Source organism: Elephantulus edwardii, unplaced genomic scaffold (assembly GCF_000299155.1).
Source record: "Elephantulus edwardii isolate Elephantulus edwardi_28Jun2011 unplaced genomic scaffold, EleEdw1.0 scaffold00217, whole genome shotgun sequence".
In the NCBI taxonomy this organism is placed as follows: domain Eukaryota; kingdom Metazoa; phylum Chordata; class Mammalia; order Macroscelidea; family Macroscelididae; genus Elephantulus; species Elephantulus edwardii.
In genome coordinates, this window is record NW_006399967.1 from 462541 (window position 1) to 479850 (window position 17310).

Genomic DNA, 17310 nt, shown 5'->3' on the forward strand with positions numbered 1-17310 from the left:
TTAGGGTTAGGGTTCATACAGTGAGGGCTTCATCTCGGGCAACTGCAGTCCTTTGAGAACAAAGAACACCTGGATGGGTCGGGCCATGGGGAACCACCTCCTTTTCCTTCAGTTCAGAGTCACACAGGTGGAGGTTGTTGTTGGGAGCTGTCAAGCCGGCTGACTCGTAGGAACCCAGGTCCAGCTGGAGCAGGCCCGTCACCCTGTGCCATCCGCAGGCCCTTGGTGTCACTGTGTCAGTCCATGTGGACGGGCCCTTCCTCGTTATCACTGAGCTGTCCCTCTCCGGGCCTGACCCTCCTGATAGCTTGTCCCTGCAGCATGACTTCCCCTTTGTCACCTGAGGTCACCCCACCAGTCAGAGTCCTGTCAGCCTGGTGATGCTGGACACTACACCCTAAGGATTTCTGCTATCGGCAGGGTCACCAGACTGGGCAGCCCTTGGCAGAACGTCCACACTAAGGCCAGAGGTCGCCTGGTTAGGTCAGGCCCACCCACGGCACGCTGTGGTCGCTCAGTCATCATGGGATGGCATCGAGGGAAGGACGGCACTAATCTCTGCTGACATCCCATGGTATTTCGAGGTCATGTCCATGAGGAAGGGGCAGCACCTTTGGGGCCATCGTGATGGCTCCCTTACTGTTCTAAGCATGTGACATGTAGAACCCTTTAGTTCTCAAAGCACAAGGTGGAAACCGGCCCCAGGAGGCCACGTGTCAAGGAAGAGACAGGGCCTGAACCAGGGGTCTGTGGAGGGGTGGGAAGGGAAGGGACTGGACGGGTCCCGGTCGGAGAAGCAGCACCGCGAGACGGCCAGTGCAGCATCCCGTACCGTCCTCGGGTCTCGGAATGTTGGAACGAACATGCTCAAGTGTCCTGCTTGTTTTTACTTAAAGTTCTATTTTCAGAGTCAGGACACCCTATTCAGCACATTCTTGTTTTTTAAATTTAATTTTTGAGTGAAGGTCTATAAATGCAGTGTTTTTTATATAGTCATTCCTAGGCGATTTGTTTTATAACATTGCCGCTGGTTAATGTGCTTACGTAAGTAACATCATGCGAGATGGAGAAGAGATTGACATTCTTAACAATTTCATCTTCGATCCGCAGTCGACACCCTTGTTACCAGCAGTCAGGAGATCCAGCGACTGAGAGTCTGCAGTCAGGGGTCTCTCCAAATTATTCAGGAGCAATGATGTCAGTTTGAAGACCAAGGTGCACCTGATTCAGGCCATGGTCTTTTCAGTCACTTGTTATGCATCTGAGGGTTGGACAGTGAACTAAGATGACAGAGGAAGAATTGATGCTTTCAGCTGTGGTGTTGGAGGAGAGTACTGAACATCACATGGGTGGCTCAGAGAACCCGCAGATATGTCTTGGAGAAAGTGCAGCCGGAGTGCTCCTTGGGGGCAAAGACGAAAAAGCTTTGTTTTTCTTATTTTGGGCATGTTGCTCAGGGAAGCCATTCCTTGGAGAGGGATATGATGCTTTGAAAGGTGGAGGGGTCAGCAAGAGAGAGCAAGACCTTCAGCCGCTTGGCCTGACACAGTGACTGCAGCAGTGGGCTCCAGTGTGTCAGGGACTGTGGGTGTGACGCAGGACATGGCAGCGTCCCATCTGTTCACAGGGTGGCTGTAAGTCAACCGTGACTCAGCGGCACCCACCAGCCACCAGTTCCTGAGTGTAAAGCCCCTGCCGGTGGTGTTTCCCCTCCCCTGGGGCCAGTTTGTCCCTCTGTCCCAGCACAGCCACCGTGACCCCTCCCGCTGCTGTCTGCGAGTTCCCCATTGTGTCCCTGAAGCCTCAAAACTAACGGTGCAATTGCTCAACGCCTCGCCGGGCTGCAGTTCAGGGGGATCAGCCAAGTTCTGGGGCACTGGCTGCAGAGTTGGGGTTCACAGCCATCTCTACCTTGACTTCTGGAGATATTATCGCTCTGTGTTCAGAGGGGAAACTGAGTCCCTGGATCCCATGGCTGTGCACCGTGAACTTCTGCCAGTTCAAGGCCACCGTCCCAGAGCTAAGGGTCCCAGGATCCAGAGTTTCCACCCCAACCCCAAATGGCAAGCGTTGTCCCAGGGAATGATGGGGCTGAGCTGTGAACTGTCACGTTGGTTGCAGGCTGGGGAAACTGAGGCAGCTGGGCCTCCTCTAGTGGGTCGTCCGGAATCACCTGCCAAGCGGGGGTCCCCCAGATATCACAGCCGCGCTGACCGCGTGCAGCCACCTGGGGGGGAAGTGGCCACGTGGTTTCCACAGTGGCTTTGCTGAAGCTCCTCCACCCCCCAGGTACGCCTTCACCGTGGTGGCCAATATCACTGTCTATGGTGCTGCCTGGCTCCTGCTGCACCTGGAGGGCTCCCCGCGGGCGGGATCCGCCAGGGAAGTCAGTGACCAGCTGGGGGTGGAAGACGTGCCAGTGTTCCGGGTGAGCGGGGGGGAGGAGGCGCACCCCCAAGTGTTCAACCTCAGGTTTCCCGCCTCCACTGACCTTTCCCCTCCCGGATTTCCAGAACCTCTCCCTGGTGGTGGTGGGCATTGGAGCCATCTTCTCACTGCTCTTCCACCTGGGCACCCGGGAGAGACGCCAGCGGCCGGAGGAGCCCGGGGAGCACAGCCCCCTGCTGCCCGCCACGGCCCGGCCCCTGCTGCTCTGGAAGCACTGGCTCCGGGAGCCGGCCTTCTATCAGGTACTCGGGTGGGAGGGCTGGCCCTGCCCGGACCCCACACCCCTCCTGCCAGGCCCTGGACTCTGTGGGGTTGCAGCCTCCAGGAAGCAGGCCGTGTGCATGTGCAGCTGGGTTGTCCTCCAGGCGCACCCAGGGCAGACACCACTTATGCCTCACTGTCCTTCCTTCAGTCTGACCAACCGGCTAACGGAGCACCAGGGAGTGCTGGTGCTCTCGTGGCTCAGGACCCGCTGGGCTGTTTCTTCCACTGCAGATTACAGCCTTTGGAAACCCACTGGAGGCTCAGCGTGAGCCCACAACCTTGGATCCCGTGTCTGCAGGATGCAATCTGCTTGCATTCCCTGCCTTGCTTGCAGGGAGGCTCTGCTCGCCGTGCCTGCAGCGCCCTCTGCTGGTGGGGCGCACGTGGGCCCGTGTCTAAACCTATTCCGCCTCCACAGCGCCCTCTGTGGGCGGGAGTGGGGAAAGGCCTGCTCCTGATTTCAGTCTCCACAGCGCCCTCTGCCTGCAGTAGTGGAGGAGGGCCTTGGCTTTAATTCTAACCTCCATCTGCTGGTGGGAGTGCAGACGGACCTACTTCTGATTCAAGTCTCTCTCCATAATACCCTTTGCTGGTGAAAGTGCCCTGTTTATAATTATATTCCTCCTCCAGTGGAAAAGGGCCCCACTTTGCATCCTGACCTCCTCCTACAGCACCCTCTGCTGCTTGGAGTTCAGATGCGCCCTGCTCCTAATTCTAGTCCTCCTCCACAGCGCCCTCTGCTGATGAGACTGGAGCAGGGCTCAACTTTTAATTCTCGCCTTCCTCCACAGTGCCCTCTGCTGGGGACAGTGGAGAAGGGCCTTGATTCTAATCCTAACCTCCTCCCACAGCGCCCTCTCCTGGTGGGAGTGCAGATGGGGCTCAGCTCTTCTAGCCTTTCTCCACAGTGCCCTCTGCTGGGGACAGTGGGGAAGGGCCGTGTGTCCACTGTAGGTGTCCCCTCTGTCCACAGGTGGGCCTGTTGTATATGAGCACACGGCTCATTGTGAACCTGTCACAGACATACATGGCCATGTACCTCACCTACTCCCTCAGCCTACCCAAGGTGAGTGGGTGGGATGAGGCTGGGAGGTGGAGTGTCCCCTGCCTGGGCAGCTGCCCTGACCCCTGTGCCCGGCTCCACCCTGCAGAGGTTCATCGCGACCATCCCCCTGGTGATGTACCTCAGTGGTTTCTTCTCCTCCTTCCTCATGAAGCCGATCAACAGATGGATCGGGAGGAATGTGAGTGGGGGCTGGGGGGCCAGGGCACCCCTTGAAGCCATGAGCATCTGTCTCTGTGAAGGGGGTCAGCCTTGCAAGTCCTATGGGGCAGTTCTGCTCTGTCACGAGGGGTCTCTATGACAAGAGGTTCCTCATGACCCGTGGTGGACATGAAGGGCGGATGGCTGGCCAGTCACATGGGATGTTGATTCTACAGAGCTTTGGGGTCCTCTTGGATATCAGCATTCCATGAGATTAAGGCTAGAGGGTCCTTCGGGAGTGGTTGGCCCAGACCCCCTCTTGGCCAGGGGAGGGCAGCGAGGCTGAGGATGAGGAGGGCTGTGTGGGCCGCCTGACACTGGCCAGTGGTCTCTCCAGCTCACCTACTTCACTGGCCTCCTGGTGATCCTCGCCTTTGCCGCCTGGGTGGCGCTGGCCAGCGGGCTGGGCACGGCCGTGTACGCCGCTGCTGCACTGCTGGGCGCGGGCTGTGCCACCATCCTCATCACCTCGCTCGCCATGACGGCTGACCTCATCGGCCCCCACACGGTAGGGCTGGTGCCCTGGGCTGGGGTGGGGATGGTGGCCAGGGCCTGCGGGTACCCAGCACCCTGCCCATGTCCCCACAGCACAGTGGGGCCTTCGTGTACGGCGCCATGAGCTTCTCCGACAAGGTGGCCAACGGGCTGGCCGTCATGGTCATACAGAGCCTGCACCCCTGCATGTAAGTGAACCCATTCACCTGTCTGTCCAGCCATCCATTCCTCTTTCATTATGTGTTCAACCATCCATGTCACCATTTATCCATCTGTTTATTCATTTGTTCCTCTATGTGTTCTTTCCTTCATTTGCTTAATAATCTGTTTATTAATTTCATTTCTTGTTCATGTAACTGCTTAATTTTTTTTGTTCATTTGCTGTTTGTCCATTGATTAATTCATCTATTCACTTGTTATCTTTTTCAGCTGTCATCTATCCATTCATTCATACATGAATCCATTCACGCACTTTGTTTCTTCACCCTCATTCATTTGCTCAGTGGTTCACTCATTATTTTCCCTTCACTTATCCATCTATTCATTTTTCCTCCCCTTAACTTTTTCATCCACCCATCTAGTCACCTGTCCGTTCATTCACTCATTGGTTCACACATCCATGTGGCCATTTGTCCGTTGATCCACCTGGTAGGGATTTGTTGAACACCTACTGTGTGCTGGGCTCTGCTGATACTCAGCCTAGCTCACTGTGGTCCTGGCAGGCCTGACAGGGACAGTTTCTTTATCCATTCAGTGGACATGAAGTGGTTGGGTGTTCCAAGCGCTGAGGACGGAGTGTGCAAATGAATCAGGCAGGCAGGGGGGCAGGGTGAGAGGAGGAGGAGGGTGGGTGACCTGGGGCCTCACGGATCTCAGATCCACAGAGCTCTGATGATTCTGGACCATGGAGACCACGGATTGGGGAAACCAAGGCTGATGTCATGGGGTGCACTAACAATCCCATACTGCAGTCAGTGTCACTGAGACTGGGGCCTGCAGACCACCACTGACCAGGCCTGACCAGGTCAGGGAGTCGGGAGCTTGAGAGCTCTGGGGCAAATGTGGAGGGTTTGCTGTGCAAAGGCCCTGGGTCAGGACGGGGCTCAGTGAGTGACGTGAGGTGACCGTATGCCTGGGAGGGAGGGAGGGTGAGAGAGGAAGACAAGGAGTGGACAGGCAGGGTGTGTAGGGCGCTGTGGGCACAGGGCGGAGGCGGACTGGACCTGAGGGAGGTGGGCATCCTGGAGGACCATGACCAGGAATGGACATGACTCAGTGCTTGCAGGTGAACTCTGGTCACCATGGCGGGAGGACAGAACTTGGGGCAGGAGCAGAGCCTGGGCACCCAGATGGAGGGACTGCAAGGGTCCAGGAGGCAGTGATGGGCTGGAGGCAGAGGAGGGGCAAAGCGAGTGCATTGGGGATAAGATTGGAAGACACAATGGACAGTAATGATTGATGTCCAGGGAAGAGGGCCAGTTGGGGCCAAGCAGAATCGGGGAAGAAGTGGGGGGAGGGAGGTGAAGCAGGTGGGAGGAGGAGGCAGGCAAGCTGAGATCCCAGCCAGGGCTGTGCCCTGGGGTCCACTCAGTGCTCACCTCTCCCCCAGCTCGGAGCTCTGCTGCGCGGCCTGCATGGGCTTCTACCACTGGGTGATGGTGGTGGTCACGGGCGGCGTGGGCGTGGCAGCCACCCTGACCCTCTGCAGCCTCCTCATCTGGCCTATTCGCCTGCGAAGCTGTAAGTCCCCCATCCCATCACAGGGGGGCCTGCGGGGGCGGGGCAGGCCACACACACACACACTCACTCACGTCTTTTTTGCAGGGGACCCTGGAGCCCAGCCTTGAAAGCCTTCTCACTCCTACTTCTATGCAAATATGATCATGTTTATGCAAATCGTGCCACAGGGTACCGCCAGTGAGGCCTCCACATCTGCCAAGCCCCTTAGTGACCCTGCGGGGCTTCGGTCAGTGCAGATGGAGGTCCTGATATTCCATGGTGTGGACAACACCTGGCCGGGGGTCTGACACCCAGGGGCCTGTGAGTGTCCAGACATGGAGGGCCTCCCCATCCCTTCCCAGCTCTCTGGATTGTGTGGCCTCTCCGAGGATTATGGGGGGCAGGAAGGAAGACTGACCCCTTCCTTATGATGGAGCTGGAGCCCCTCAGGGCACACTGTCAAAGGAGCTGGCAGAGCCCAAGGGCAGAGGGGTGGGGTCATAGGCTGGGCATGGAGCCCCGGCCAAGGCGGGCAGCGGGACTGCCCAGTGGTCTAGAGGCCCACTGGGGCGCAGGGCCTTGAAGAGAGTGAATAAACAGCGCCCTCAGGGACCAGATTGCCTGCCTCAAGAGTGGTTTACAGGGGCGAGCTGGGCGGGACAAACTGGGACAGCAGTGGGGTTGGGCAGCTGGCCCAGCTGATGCAGGATGTGTCTTCAGCCTTTGGACCCCTTGCATATGCACATGCCTCCCCCATGCTCCACTCTCCACAACCCCCCCAACCAGTTGCCCTCATGTGTCAGAGAAGAACTATGCTCCAGTGGCTTTAAGTGAGGGAGCACTGCAATCCCAAAGGTGTGTGGTTCAAATCCACCAGCTGGTTTGCAGGAGAAGGATGGACATTCTCTGTGTAACTGACTGCATCTGAAAACCCGCTGGAGGGTCAGCTATGAGTCGGTTCTGACGGCACCACACACAGCCATCAGGATGTGATTGCCAGGCCTTTCTTCCCAGACACTTCTGCACAGTCTTAAAACTTGCAAATTTTTGGTTAGGAATTGAGCACACGCATCATTTGCACCCTGCAGTATCTCTCCAATGCTCCACCTGCGCCTAAAAGAAGGTGGAGGACCCGCGGAGGTTAGAGATGGAGAGGGGGCGCAGGCTGTGTGAGAAGGTGGAAGCAGCGTGTTGGTGGGATGGGAAGGGCGTGGCCTGTGTGAGAAGAGATGGGGCGTGGCCTGTGGGAGAAGCCATGGAGGGGCGTGGCCTGTGGGAAGAGATTATGGAGGGGTGTGGCTTGTGGGAGGGCCGTGTTGGTGAGATGGGAAGGGCGTGGCCCTTGGGAGGAGATGGGAGGGCGTGGCCTGAAGGAGACGCTATGGGGGTGTGGCCTGTGGGAGACTATACTGAGGGGCGTGGCCTGTGGGAGAAGAGATTAGGGGCGTGGCCCGTGGGAGAAGAGATGAGGGGCGTGGCCTGTGGGGAAGAGATGGGATGGGCGTGGTCAGTGGGAGACGATGGCCATGAGGAGGCTGCTAGGGGCGTGGTTGTCATAAGGACAGTGGGCGGGGAGTGGGCGGCAAGGCCTTTATTATCAGTACGTGGAGGATAGTGTGTAGTCAGGCAGTGGCCTCTGGTTGGATGAAGGACAGTAGGGTTCCAGGTTCCACTGTCGGTAGTTCTGGGTGGTGTATTGTGGGCGCTGGGGTGGAGACAAGGATGGCACGTATTCGGACACCCGTGAGGATGGCTCCATGCCGTATCTGCCCCTGTTGACCACTGCAAAGCCAAGGAAGGGGTCACCGCATGTCCCAGCTACATCGCTGGAGTGGGGCTCAGTCGATCTTTTGGGATCAGAACCTCTAGCACAGCCCCCCTCACCCGTGGCCTGAGTGGCCTTGCCTCCTGCCACCCCAACTCCCCCGAAGGGTAAATTTTCTCCCTGAAGTGGGGCAGGCTGGAGGGGGCTCCCTGGAGGCCGAGGTGGGAATGACCGGGCCCTCACCGTACTCCTTCCCCTGGATGGGTCTGTCTTTCCACAAGAGGCTCCCCCACCGGGTGCTGGGCACTTCGTATTGGGCGGGGATGGTGGGGTCATAAAACGAGGCCTCTCGCAGATGCTGGGTGTAGGCTGTGGGTTGGGAGGGTAGTGATCATTGTGGCCCTGGCCCCATCGCTCCAGGCCAGGAGGTGTGAGCGAATGGACACTCACCTGAGGGCAAGCTGTGTTCCCGGTGGTTGTGGCACCCATGCCAGTGTGTGTAGGCAGCGCGATGGGGACTGCCCAGCTCACGGGGCAGCGTGTACCAGGTGTCATGGGGGTCAGAGTTTGTCAGGCCTGTATACCACACCCGGCCAGCAGCGTCCTGGCTCATTGGCGTGTACTTCCATCGAGTGGCCTGTTTGATGGCTGGTGTCCAGCGGGGACCTTCCATGGACAGGTAGTCATTGCTGGGGGGCAGACCAGGCGGTGGTGAGCCTGCGGCAGGACCTGTGCCCACCCACCTCCATCTACCGGACTGGAGAATGGACATGCCAGTCCTCACCAAGCAGGAGAGGGTGACCAGTGGGGGTGGGCTCCCTGAGGGGCTCCTCCCATGTTTTAAGCCCCACCCCTGACCCCACCCCTCACTTTATAAGTGAGACCCTCTTCTCAAGGCTCCCACTGCACTTTAAGATGCCTCCTGCCCTGCTTACGGAGTATAATAGGTTCTGACCACTCCTATGGTCCTACGTGCTCAACCAGTTTCCTCAGAGATCAAAGACCTCTTCCTCCAGGAAGCCCTCCCACCTGCTCTAGGCCTGGGGGTGTACAGGGGTCTCCAGGTGGGGCAAGGGAGTTTGGAGGTTTCAGCCTGGCCTGGGGCTCAGGTCAGGATGCAGAAAATGTGTGTGTGGCGGGTCTCCCAGGGACACCCTGTGGGCAGTCTGTGTTTTGTCAGGGGAGTAGGAGAATTAGGGGCTCTCGCTTACAGAGGAACCTAACCAGGAGGAATGCAGGGTCCTGCCGAGGAGGGAAGAGGAATGTGCAAAGGCCCTGGGGCAGGACAGCGGCTTTACGGAGCGGACACTCAAGGCCTCTGGAACTGCATGCAGAGTGGAGTGGAAGCAGAACAGAGTCAAAAAGCAAACTGCAGGCCGGTAGAAAGACAGAGGCACTTGCACCCCTCTGCAGCACAGGCAGCAGCAGCAAAGGAAAACCTTGAAACCCGTGGTTGTAACCTCACCAGTCCAGACAAACACAGAATGAAAAGACAGAGGGAGCCTGGCTCCTTAATCGGCAGGGACACCGGCCAGCTGGCCGTGCTGCACGTTGCTGGGATGGGAGGGTGGCCACATCCACACCTGGGCTAGACCGAGAGGCACATTACTCCTCCTCGTTCCTGGATGTCTCTGGATGAGGGAGGGACCTTCCCCGTCCTCAGCTTTGCTCTTTTCTCGTGTCCACCAATGCTGTTCTGTACTTGGTGTCAGAAGCTCATGCAGCTCTGAACTCTGCTGGGTTGAGCTGGCCCTGCAGTCATGCCCTGGGATAGAGTGGGCACCACCTGGGAGCAGTGTTCCCTTCGCTGGGGACACTGTCCTTGGGTGCCTGGGTCAGCAGTCACTGGCACTTTGCACCAGCCAGATCTGACTGGGCACCGGGCACCACCAACTGCAGGCTGGCAGAGTCCTCACCCCTCGCCAGGTGGATCCAAGGCCCCTCAGAGGCCAGCAGAAATGCGGTCACAGGTGGGGTGTCCCACCCCTGGGCAGACAAAGACAACACCACAGTGTCTAGGATGCAACAGACAACCACAACCAGCCAACAAAGCAGGACGAGATGGGACAAAAAACTGATGAAGATACAGAAGGAAGGCTCCTGGCAAGGAGTGCAAAGGAGAGCGACTCAGATCCACCCTGAAGCTTGAGAGGGACACACACACACACACACACACACACACACACGCGCGCGCGCAAACAGCACCTGTTAAACCATACAATATTAGATAAAATTAGGAGCAGTACAAAAACAGAGAAGTTCAGAATATGAATATTAAGAAATTAACAGACTAGAGAGAGCGCTGGTGGCCTGGTGGCAAGAAGCTGCCGTACAGTCCCGAAGGTGCGTCGTTCGAATCCACCAGATACTTTGCTCCAGGAGAGCCAATCCCTTCCTGTGTCAGTCGGATCCAATTTGACGGTTCACAAAAAAAGAAAAAAAAAAAAGAAGCTGCGCTGCAATCCTGAAGAAATTTAAAAAAGACTAACAGAACTGGAGAAATAGGCGTTTTTTACTTGCAGAGAAATGAGCCGTCTCTCTCTCTCTGGGATCTTTGCTCTCACATTTAAAAAGCAATCGCAGAAATAGATGCTGTGTAGGAAGGAGAAAGGAACAGAACGGGAGAAGCGGACACAGCAATGTCTCAGTATTAAGGGGTCAGAGGTATAAACAGGAAGAGGAGGGAAGCCCGCCCGGGAATCACGTGGGGAAGCATCAAGACGGGTAACTTAAGATGCGGTGGGGATTCCAGAACAGGAAGCAAGCAAAAAAAATGCACGGAGGAAATGGGTCAAGATTTGCTGCCTGAAATGTTCCTAAACATAATCAGAGAAGATGTATTCAAGGAGCTGAGTGAGTCCCAAAAGAGATACCCCGCAAGAAAAACCTCTAACAGGACAGAACCCCCCAAAACAAACTCCAAAAAGGATGCTGTTCGGTGCCACTATCACTCCCAACGACCCCGTGGACCGCAGCTCCGAACCTCGCCCTGTCCTGGGCCAGCTTTATCATCTCTGATAAACTCCAGCCACTCTTCCAGGTTCTGTGTCAGTCCATTCTCTGAGGGTCTTCCTCACTGAGCTTTAGCCTTTCCCAGCATGATGCCTTTTTCCAAAGACTCGCCCCTTCTAACAACACGCCCCAAGCCTGTGAGATGACCTTCCACCGTCCCAGCCTCTGAGAGCCCCTGGGCTGCACTTTCTCCAAGATATAGTTGTTTGCTTGTTTGTTCTTCCCCCCCCCCGCCCCAAGATTAATTAACATATTTATTTTTTATTACAAAACCAAAAATAAATCCAAGCAAATAATAAACTAAACATGTAACCTGATTGAGTGTCCCATCCTGTGTTCTCGTTCTCTGTCCTAGGATTTAGGAAACAGTTCAAGTTTCAGCTGCTTTGGCACCTCTCCTGGATGCTATGAGGTCTTCATCTTATAACCATGCTTCTCTAATTCAGCTCGTAACTGATTGGAGAAGTCATCTTCTACATTGTCATCATCCAGTTATCTTTCCAGACATGTGCATCTTCATCTTCCTCTAAACCAGCCCAGTCTTCAGCAGGGAACTCTTCGAACTCGTCATCCTCTCCCAAGAGGCCCAAGTCGACTGGCTGCTTTTTCTCTGACTTCGTGCACCTCTTCGTTGACCACCACCCAGGCCAACTAGAAAAGGTGATCTCTCAAGCTGGCTCCCAGCAGCCACCAGCTCGCCTACTGCTTCCGAGACGCCGGGGAAGGGTGTTTGTTCTTTTTTGGAAGTCCGGAAGGTATCCAATACTTTTCTCCAACACCACAACACAAAGGCATCAATTCTTCTCCTGTCATCCTTATTCATTGTCCAACTTTCAATGGAAAGGAAGGAACTTTCTGATAGGAAGGAGCTGGAAAGGCCATGACTTGCACCTTAGTATTTAAACTTGATGCCCTGGAGAGACCTTGATAGCTGAGTTTCCCAATGCAATACATCTTTTGATTTACTGACTGTTGATTTTGGATCCAAGCAAGATGAAATAGTTGACCTCAATCTTTCCCCTCCCCCATCTGTCATGATATTGCCTGTTGGCCTAGTGATGAAGATTGTTGTTTCCTTGATGTTGGGATGTAATATATTTTGAGGGCTGTAGTCATAGACCCCAGAAGAAAAAACACCAAAACATATAATAAAATTTCCCAAAATGAAGGACAAAGAAAAAATACTGAAAACCTGAAAAGTGAAGCATCACCTACAATGGAAAACTAGTAAGTTTAAGTTCTGATCTCTCAGAAACTATGCAGGCAAGAAGGAAATGGGATGTCATGTGTAAAACTCTGAGAGAAAAAAACCTGCTAAGAATCCTGTACCAGAAAAAATTGTCCATCATTATGATAGTGAAGTTAGGATATTTTCAAGTAAATAGAGGCCAAGGAAACCTTTTTTTTTTTTTTACTTACGCCGAAGGATTTACTGAGACAAGATTTCATGTACAAGTTTGGGTTGGGGGAGGAGGGCAGCGGTTATAAACAGAAACCTTGGAAAGGGGGGACCAAAGAGGGGGAATGGGACTCAAATGGAGTGAAAGAAAGAGAGGAGGAGAGTGGGGGCGGGAGAGGAGACTGAGCGTGACAGGTGCCAGTGATAACAAGGGAACTCCTGACAATTAGATCAACCCTACAAGAAATCCTACAGTGAGGCTTTGCCCTAAGAGGTAACACCAACAGTCAAACCCCAACCGATGTAAGTGACGTCACTCAGAAGCTGACTCAGACAGAAACACATGAAGCACATCAAACATATGGCACTGACGTTTAAGATACCGGTAATAACGTTGTTGTTCTGTGCCATCGAATCGTCTGTGACTCATAGCGACCCTATGTACAACAGCTCTGAACCCCGCTCTATCCTGCACCAATCTTACTGTCTCTGACACACCCACCCCCATTACCCCAGTCACTGAATCAATCCACCTCACAGAGGGGCTTCCTCTCCTGCGCTGCCCCTCCACCCTCCCAAGCGTGACATCCCTCTCCAAGGATTGGTCCCTCCTGGCAACATGTCCAAAGTATGTCAGACGGAGCTTCAGAATCCTTACCTCCAAGGAGCAACATGGTGTCATCCTCCGTAGGATGAACTTGTTTGTTCTTCTAGCTGTCCATGGTGTATTCAATATTCTTCTCCAGCATCACAGCTCAAAGGGATCAATTCTCCTTCTATCATCCCTAGTCATTGTCCAGCTTTCTGTTGTATAGCAAGTAATTGCAAAGACTGGACTCTTTCAGGCCCACCTTAGTCTCCAGGCTGACATCGTTGCTCTTCAGTACTTTGGAGAAATACCACTGTATAAATGAGGACACATACAGTGAAAGCAGGGAGAAGGCAGCACAGTTACGGAATTAAATGGGAAAGCACCCGTGGAGCGCCAAGCAAAGTGAACGATTAAGCAGAGTAACTTCCAAGAAAATCAGTGAATCTTCTCATCAGAATAAAAAGAAAAGCACGGACATTTAGCAAACATCAATACCAGCAACACCAATGATAAAAAAAGCCATATGCACGATGAACGCGGCCCAGAAAAGCAGCTAGAATAGCAATGTTCACAATGCCACGAAGGTGTGCAGGAACGCTCGTGCCCTGCTGCCGGGCGTGGAAAACCACAAGCCATGCAGGAAAGCAGTTTGGCATTTCCCCCAAAGGGTGAACGTCGAAATCCCATTTGACCCAGCTGTTCCACTCCTGGGCACATACCCCCCGGGAAATCAGAGCTGAGACATGTTTACTGCCACTGTATTTACAAAAGCAAGAAGATGGAAACAGCCCAGATGCCCGTCAACAAATGAATGACTTAGAGAAACTGGTGGTCTGTTCACATGATGGAATACTATACAACACAAAAAACAACGAAGAGCTCGTAAAACACTACACCACGTGGATGAGTCTAAAGACGCTGTGCAGAGTGAAAGATCTCAGTCCTCAAAGGACACACACTTCAGAAGATTGCTGCTGTGGACAGGAGGCTGACCGGCCCACGGAGTGGCGTGAGCAGGAGAGCACACAGTGAACAGTACAGGATCAGGAGGATCTCCGTGGGAAGGATGGGCAAATGGACAACGGGGGACAGTTAGCAACCTGGAGCAGGACGGGAGTAACTGTAGAGGGGGGAGGGGGAAGAAGAGAGGGGCTTCAGGGAAGAATGGGAGAGGAAATATGAGGGCAGACAGGGGGACAGCGAGAAGACAGTCAAGGTACAGGGAGGATTTAACGAGACCTGGTAAAGGCACTGATCAACTGCAATTAGTACTAGAAAACAAAGTGTATCTGAATGAATGAAAAACAATAGAAAGTGCTCAGTAAAATGACAACAATAAAACATGTGCATCATTAGAGACACCTTAGATACAAAGATAGACGAAAAACAGAGTGGAGAAATGAGAGCACACATATGGCAATCCCAAAACAGCACGAGTGGCAGTATTAGTTTCTGTTTAGACTTCTAGACAAAAGGGTTTTGATAAATTTGACTTCTAGACATATTGCGATGGGAAAGTCGGCTGTTAAGGACCTCCCAAAGTACTAAAGAGCAATGGTGTCACTCTGGAGACTAAGGTGCATCTTACACAGGCCATGGTCTTTGCTATCACTTGTTATGCATCAGAGAGCTGGACAGTGACTAAGGAGGATAGAAGGAGAATTGATGCCTTTGAGCTGTGGTGCTGGAGAAGAGTATTGAGAATACCATGGACTGCTAGGAAAACAAACAGATTCATCCTGGAAAGGGTCAAACCAGGCGGCTCCCTGGAGGCAAGGATTCTGAGGCTCCATCGAACATACTTTGGACATGTTGTAAGGAGAGACCGGTCCTTGGAGTGGGACATCATGCTTGGGAGTGTGGAGGGACAGCACGGGAGGGAAAGGCCCTCTATGAGGTGGATTGATTCAGTGACTGGGATAATCGGGATGGGAGTGTCAGAGACAGTGCGATCGGCACAGGACAGAGCAGGGTTTAGGGCTGTTGTACATAGAGTCGCTATGAGTCGCAAGCAACTCGACGGCACATAACAACAACAGACAAAAGGTAGCATAAGAGACCAGGGAGGGCATTACATAATGACTGAAGGATCAGTGGAACAAGAAGACAGAACTATAATTCTCATTTACACATCTGATCACAGAACTTCAAGGGTTGGTTTTTGTTTTTTTTGTCCCCCCCCCTCAAGATTTTGAAAGCACATTTTAACAGAACTGAAGAAAGAAACTGACACCTTCAGAATAATAGTCTGCCTTCTGGTGGCCTGGTGGTAAGAAGCTGTGCTGCAATCCCAAAGGGACACAGTTCAAATCCACCAGCTGCTTCCTGGGAGGACAGGCAATCTGTTCCTGTGCAATTTCCTGCCTCTGAAAACCTGCTGGAGGGTCATTTACGAGGCATTTCCGACTTGATGGGACAGAACAGCACAGTAACAGTCGGAGACTTCTATCCGCCACCCTCCATGAAGCACAGAACAACCAGAAAGAGACTCACACTCTCAGCAGAGCTGAGCAGACAGCTATTCAGTGGGATCTTGTAGACACCAAGAACAAGCCACCCCGCGAGAGCACATTCTTCCCCGCGGCACATAGAACATTCTACAGAGTAAATCATGTTTGGTCTCAAAGCAAGCCTCGGTAAATGAAAAACCATCACCGTATTACACAGTATCTTCTCAGGTCACAATGCTATAAAATTAGAAACCAGTGACATGGAGATCAGGGGAGGGGATCAAATACATGGCAACCAAGAAAGAGAACAATTAAAGAAAAAGAGTCTTGATCACTGTTGGGTAATTGTTGCTGTTGTTACATGCCATCGAGTCTCCTGCGACTCAGCGACCCTCTGCACAATTGCTCTGAACCCAACCCGACTCTGAGCCGGTCTCACTGTCTCTGACACACCTGCCCCCATTACCTCAGTTACTGTGTCAATCCATCTCATCTGAGGCCTGTCTTTCCTGTGCTGTCCACTTCACCCTTCCAAGCATGCTGTCCTTCTCCAAGGACTGGTCCCTCCTGGCCACATGCCCGAAGTATGTGGGAAGGACCCTCAACATCCTTGCTGTCAAAGAGCAGCCTGGTTTCGCTCTCTCCACGTTAAACCTGTCTGTTCTCTTGGTCGTCCATGGCGTATGTTCAGGGTTCTTCTCCAGCACCACAACTCAAAGGCATCAATTCTTCTGTCGTCTTTGGTCACTGTCCAGTTCTCTGATGCATAGCAAGTAATTGTGAAGACCAATGGTCTGAATCAGGCGTATCTTAGTCTCGAGATTGGCATCATTGCTCTTCAGCATTCTGGAGAGGCTCCCGACAGCAGATTTTTCCAGTGTGATTCATCTTTTGATATTTTGACTGTTGGTGCCAAGAGTGTTGATTGTGGAACTAAGCAAGCTGAAATAGTGAATAACCTTAATTTCGTCTCCATTTATCATAATGCTGCCAACTGGCCCAGTGGTGAGAATCTTTGTCTTCTTGATGTTGAGCTTAAATTCATTGGGTAGTTGTTGCTGTTGTTAGGTGCCCCTGAGTTGAGTGTGACCCACAGCGACCCTATGAACAAAGTGCTGAACCCTGTTCTATCCTGTGCCATCTTCACGCTTCCTGACACATAGAGCCCATTGCAGAAGTCACTGTGTCAATCCACCTGGTTGAGGGTCTTCCTCTCCTCCACTGACCCTCCACCCTTCCCAGCACTCTGGCTGCACCCTCTCCAACATATTACATAGATGTTTGTTCTCTTGACGGTCAATGGGATATCTAGTGCTCTTCAGCTTAAAGGTGTAAATTCTTTTTCTGTCATCCTTATTCATTCTCCAGCTCTCAGACACATAGGTAATGTTGTTATGCGCTGTCAAGTCACTTGCAAATCATAGCGACCATATGTACAATAGCCCTGAAACCTGCTCTGCCCTGTGTCGACTTTTCTGTCTCTGACACACCTACCCCACTTACTGAATCCATCTATCTCACTGATGATCTTCTTCTCTTTCTCTGTCCCTCCACCCCTCTCAGCTTGATGATCCAAGGATCCTCCTTGCAACATGCCCAGAGTATCTCGGACTAAGCCTCTGAATCCTTGCCTCTGAGGAGCAGCCTGGTTTCACCCTCTCTAGGATGAACTTGTTTGTTCTCCTGACTGTCCATGGTATATTCAACACTCTTCTCCAGCATCATAGTTCAAAAGCGTCACTTCTCCTTCTATCATCCCTAGTCATTGTCCAGCTCTCCAACTCATAACAAGCAACTGTGAAGACTATGGCCTGAATCAGGGAACCTTAGTCTTCAGACTAACATTGTTGCTCTTCAATACTCTGGAGATGTCTCTGATAGCAGACTTTCCCAATACAATTC

The 17310-nt window shown here is 53.1% G+C and overlaps 2 protein-coding genes across 2 annotated transcripts in view; one reads left to right on the plus strand and one right to left on the minus strand.

The window, feature by feature from the left end:
* MFSD12 (major facilitator superfamily domain containing 12) overlaps positions 1 to 6392 on the plus strand; it is a 15178-nt gene extending 8786 nt beyond the window's left edge. The window contains exons 4-11 of the mRNA XM_006897962.1: positions 2290 to 2428; positions 2514 to 2690; positions 3686 to 3778; positions 3864 to 3956; positions 4314 to 4484; positions 4565 to 4659; positions 6081 to 6211; positions 6379 to 6392. Of these exons, the coding sequence (XP_006898024.1) occupies positions 2290 to 2428; positions 2514 to 2690; positions 3686 to 3778; positions 3864 to 3956; positions 4314 to 4484; positions 4565 to 4659; positions 6081 to 6211; positions 6379 to 6392 (913 nt within the window). The remainder of the gene's footprint in view (positions 1 to 2289; positions 2429 to 2513; positions 2691 to 3685; positions 3779 to 3863; positions 3957 to 4313; positions 4485 to 4564; positions 4660 to 6080; positions 6212 to 6378) is intronic.
* A 1395-nt stretch (positions 6393 to 7787) lies between these two features.
* LOC102865876 (chromosome unknown open reading frame, human C19orf71) overlaps positions 7788 to 17310 on the minus strand; it is a 19491-nt gene continuing 9968 nt past the window's right edge. The window contains exons 2-4 of the mRNA XM_006897963.1: positions 8406 to 8644; positions 8199 to 8324; positions 7788 to 7972 (exon numbers count right to left, since the gene is read on the minus strand). Of these exons, the coding sequence (XP_006898025.1) occupies positions 7788 to 7972; positions 8199 to 8324; positions 8406 to 8644 (550 nt within the window). The remainder of the gene's footprint in view (positions 7973 to 8198; positions 8325 to 8405; positions 8645 to 17310) is intronic.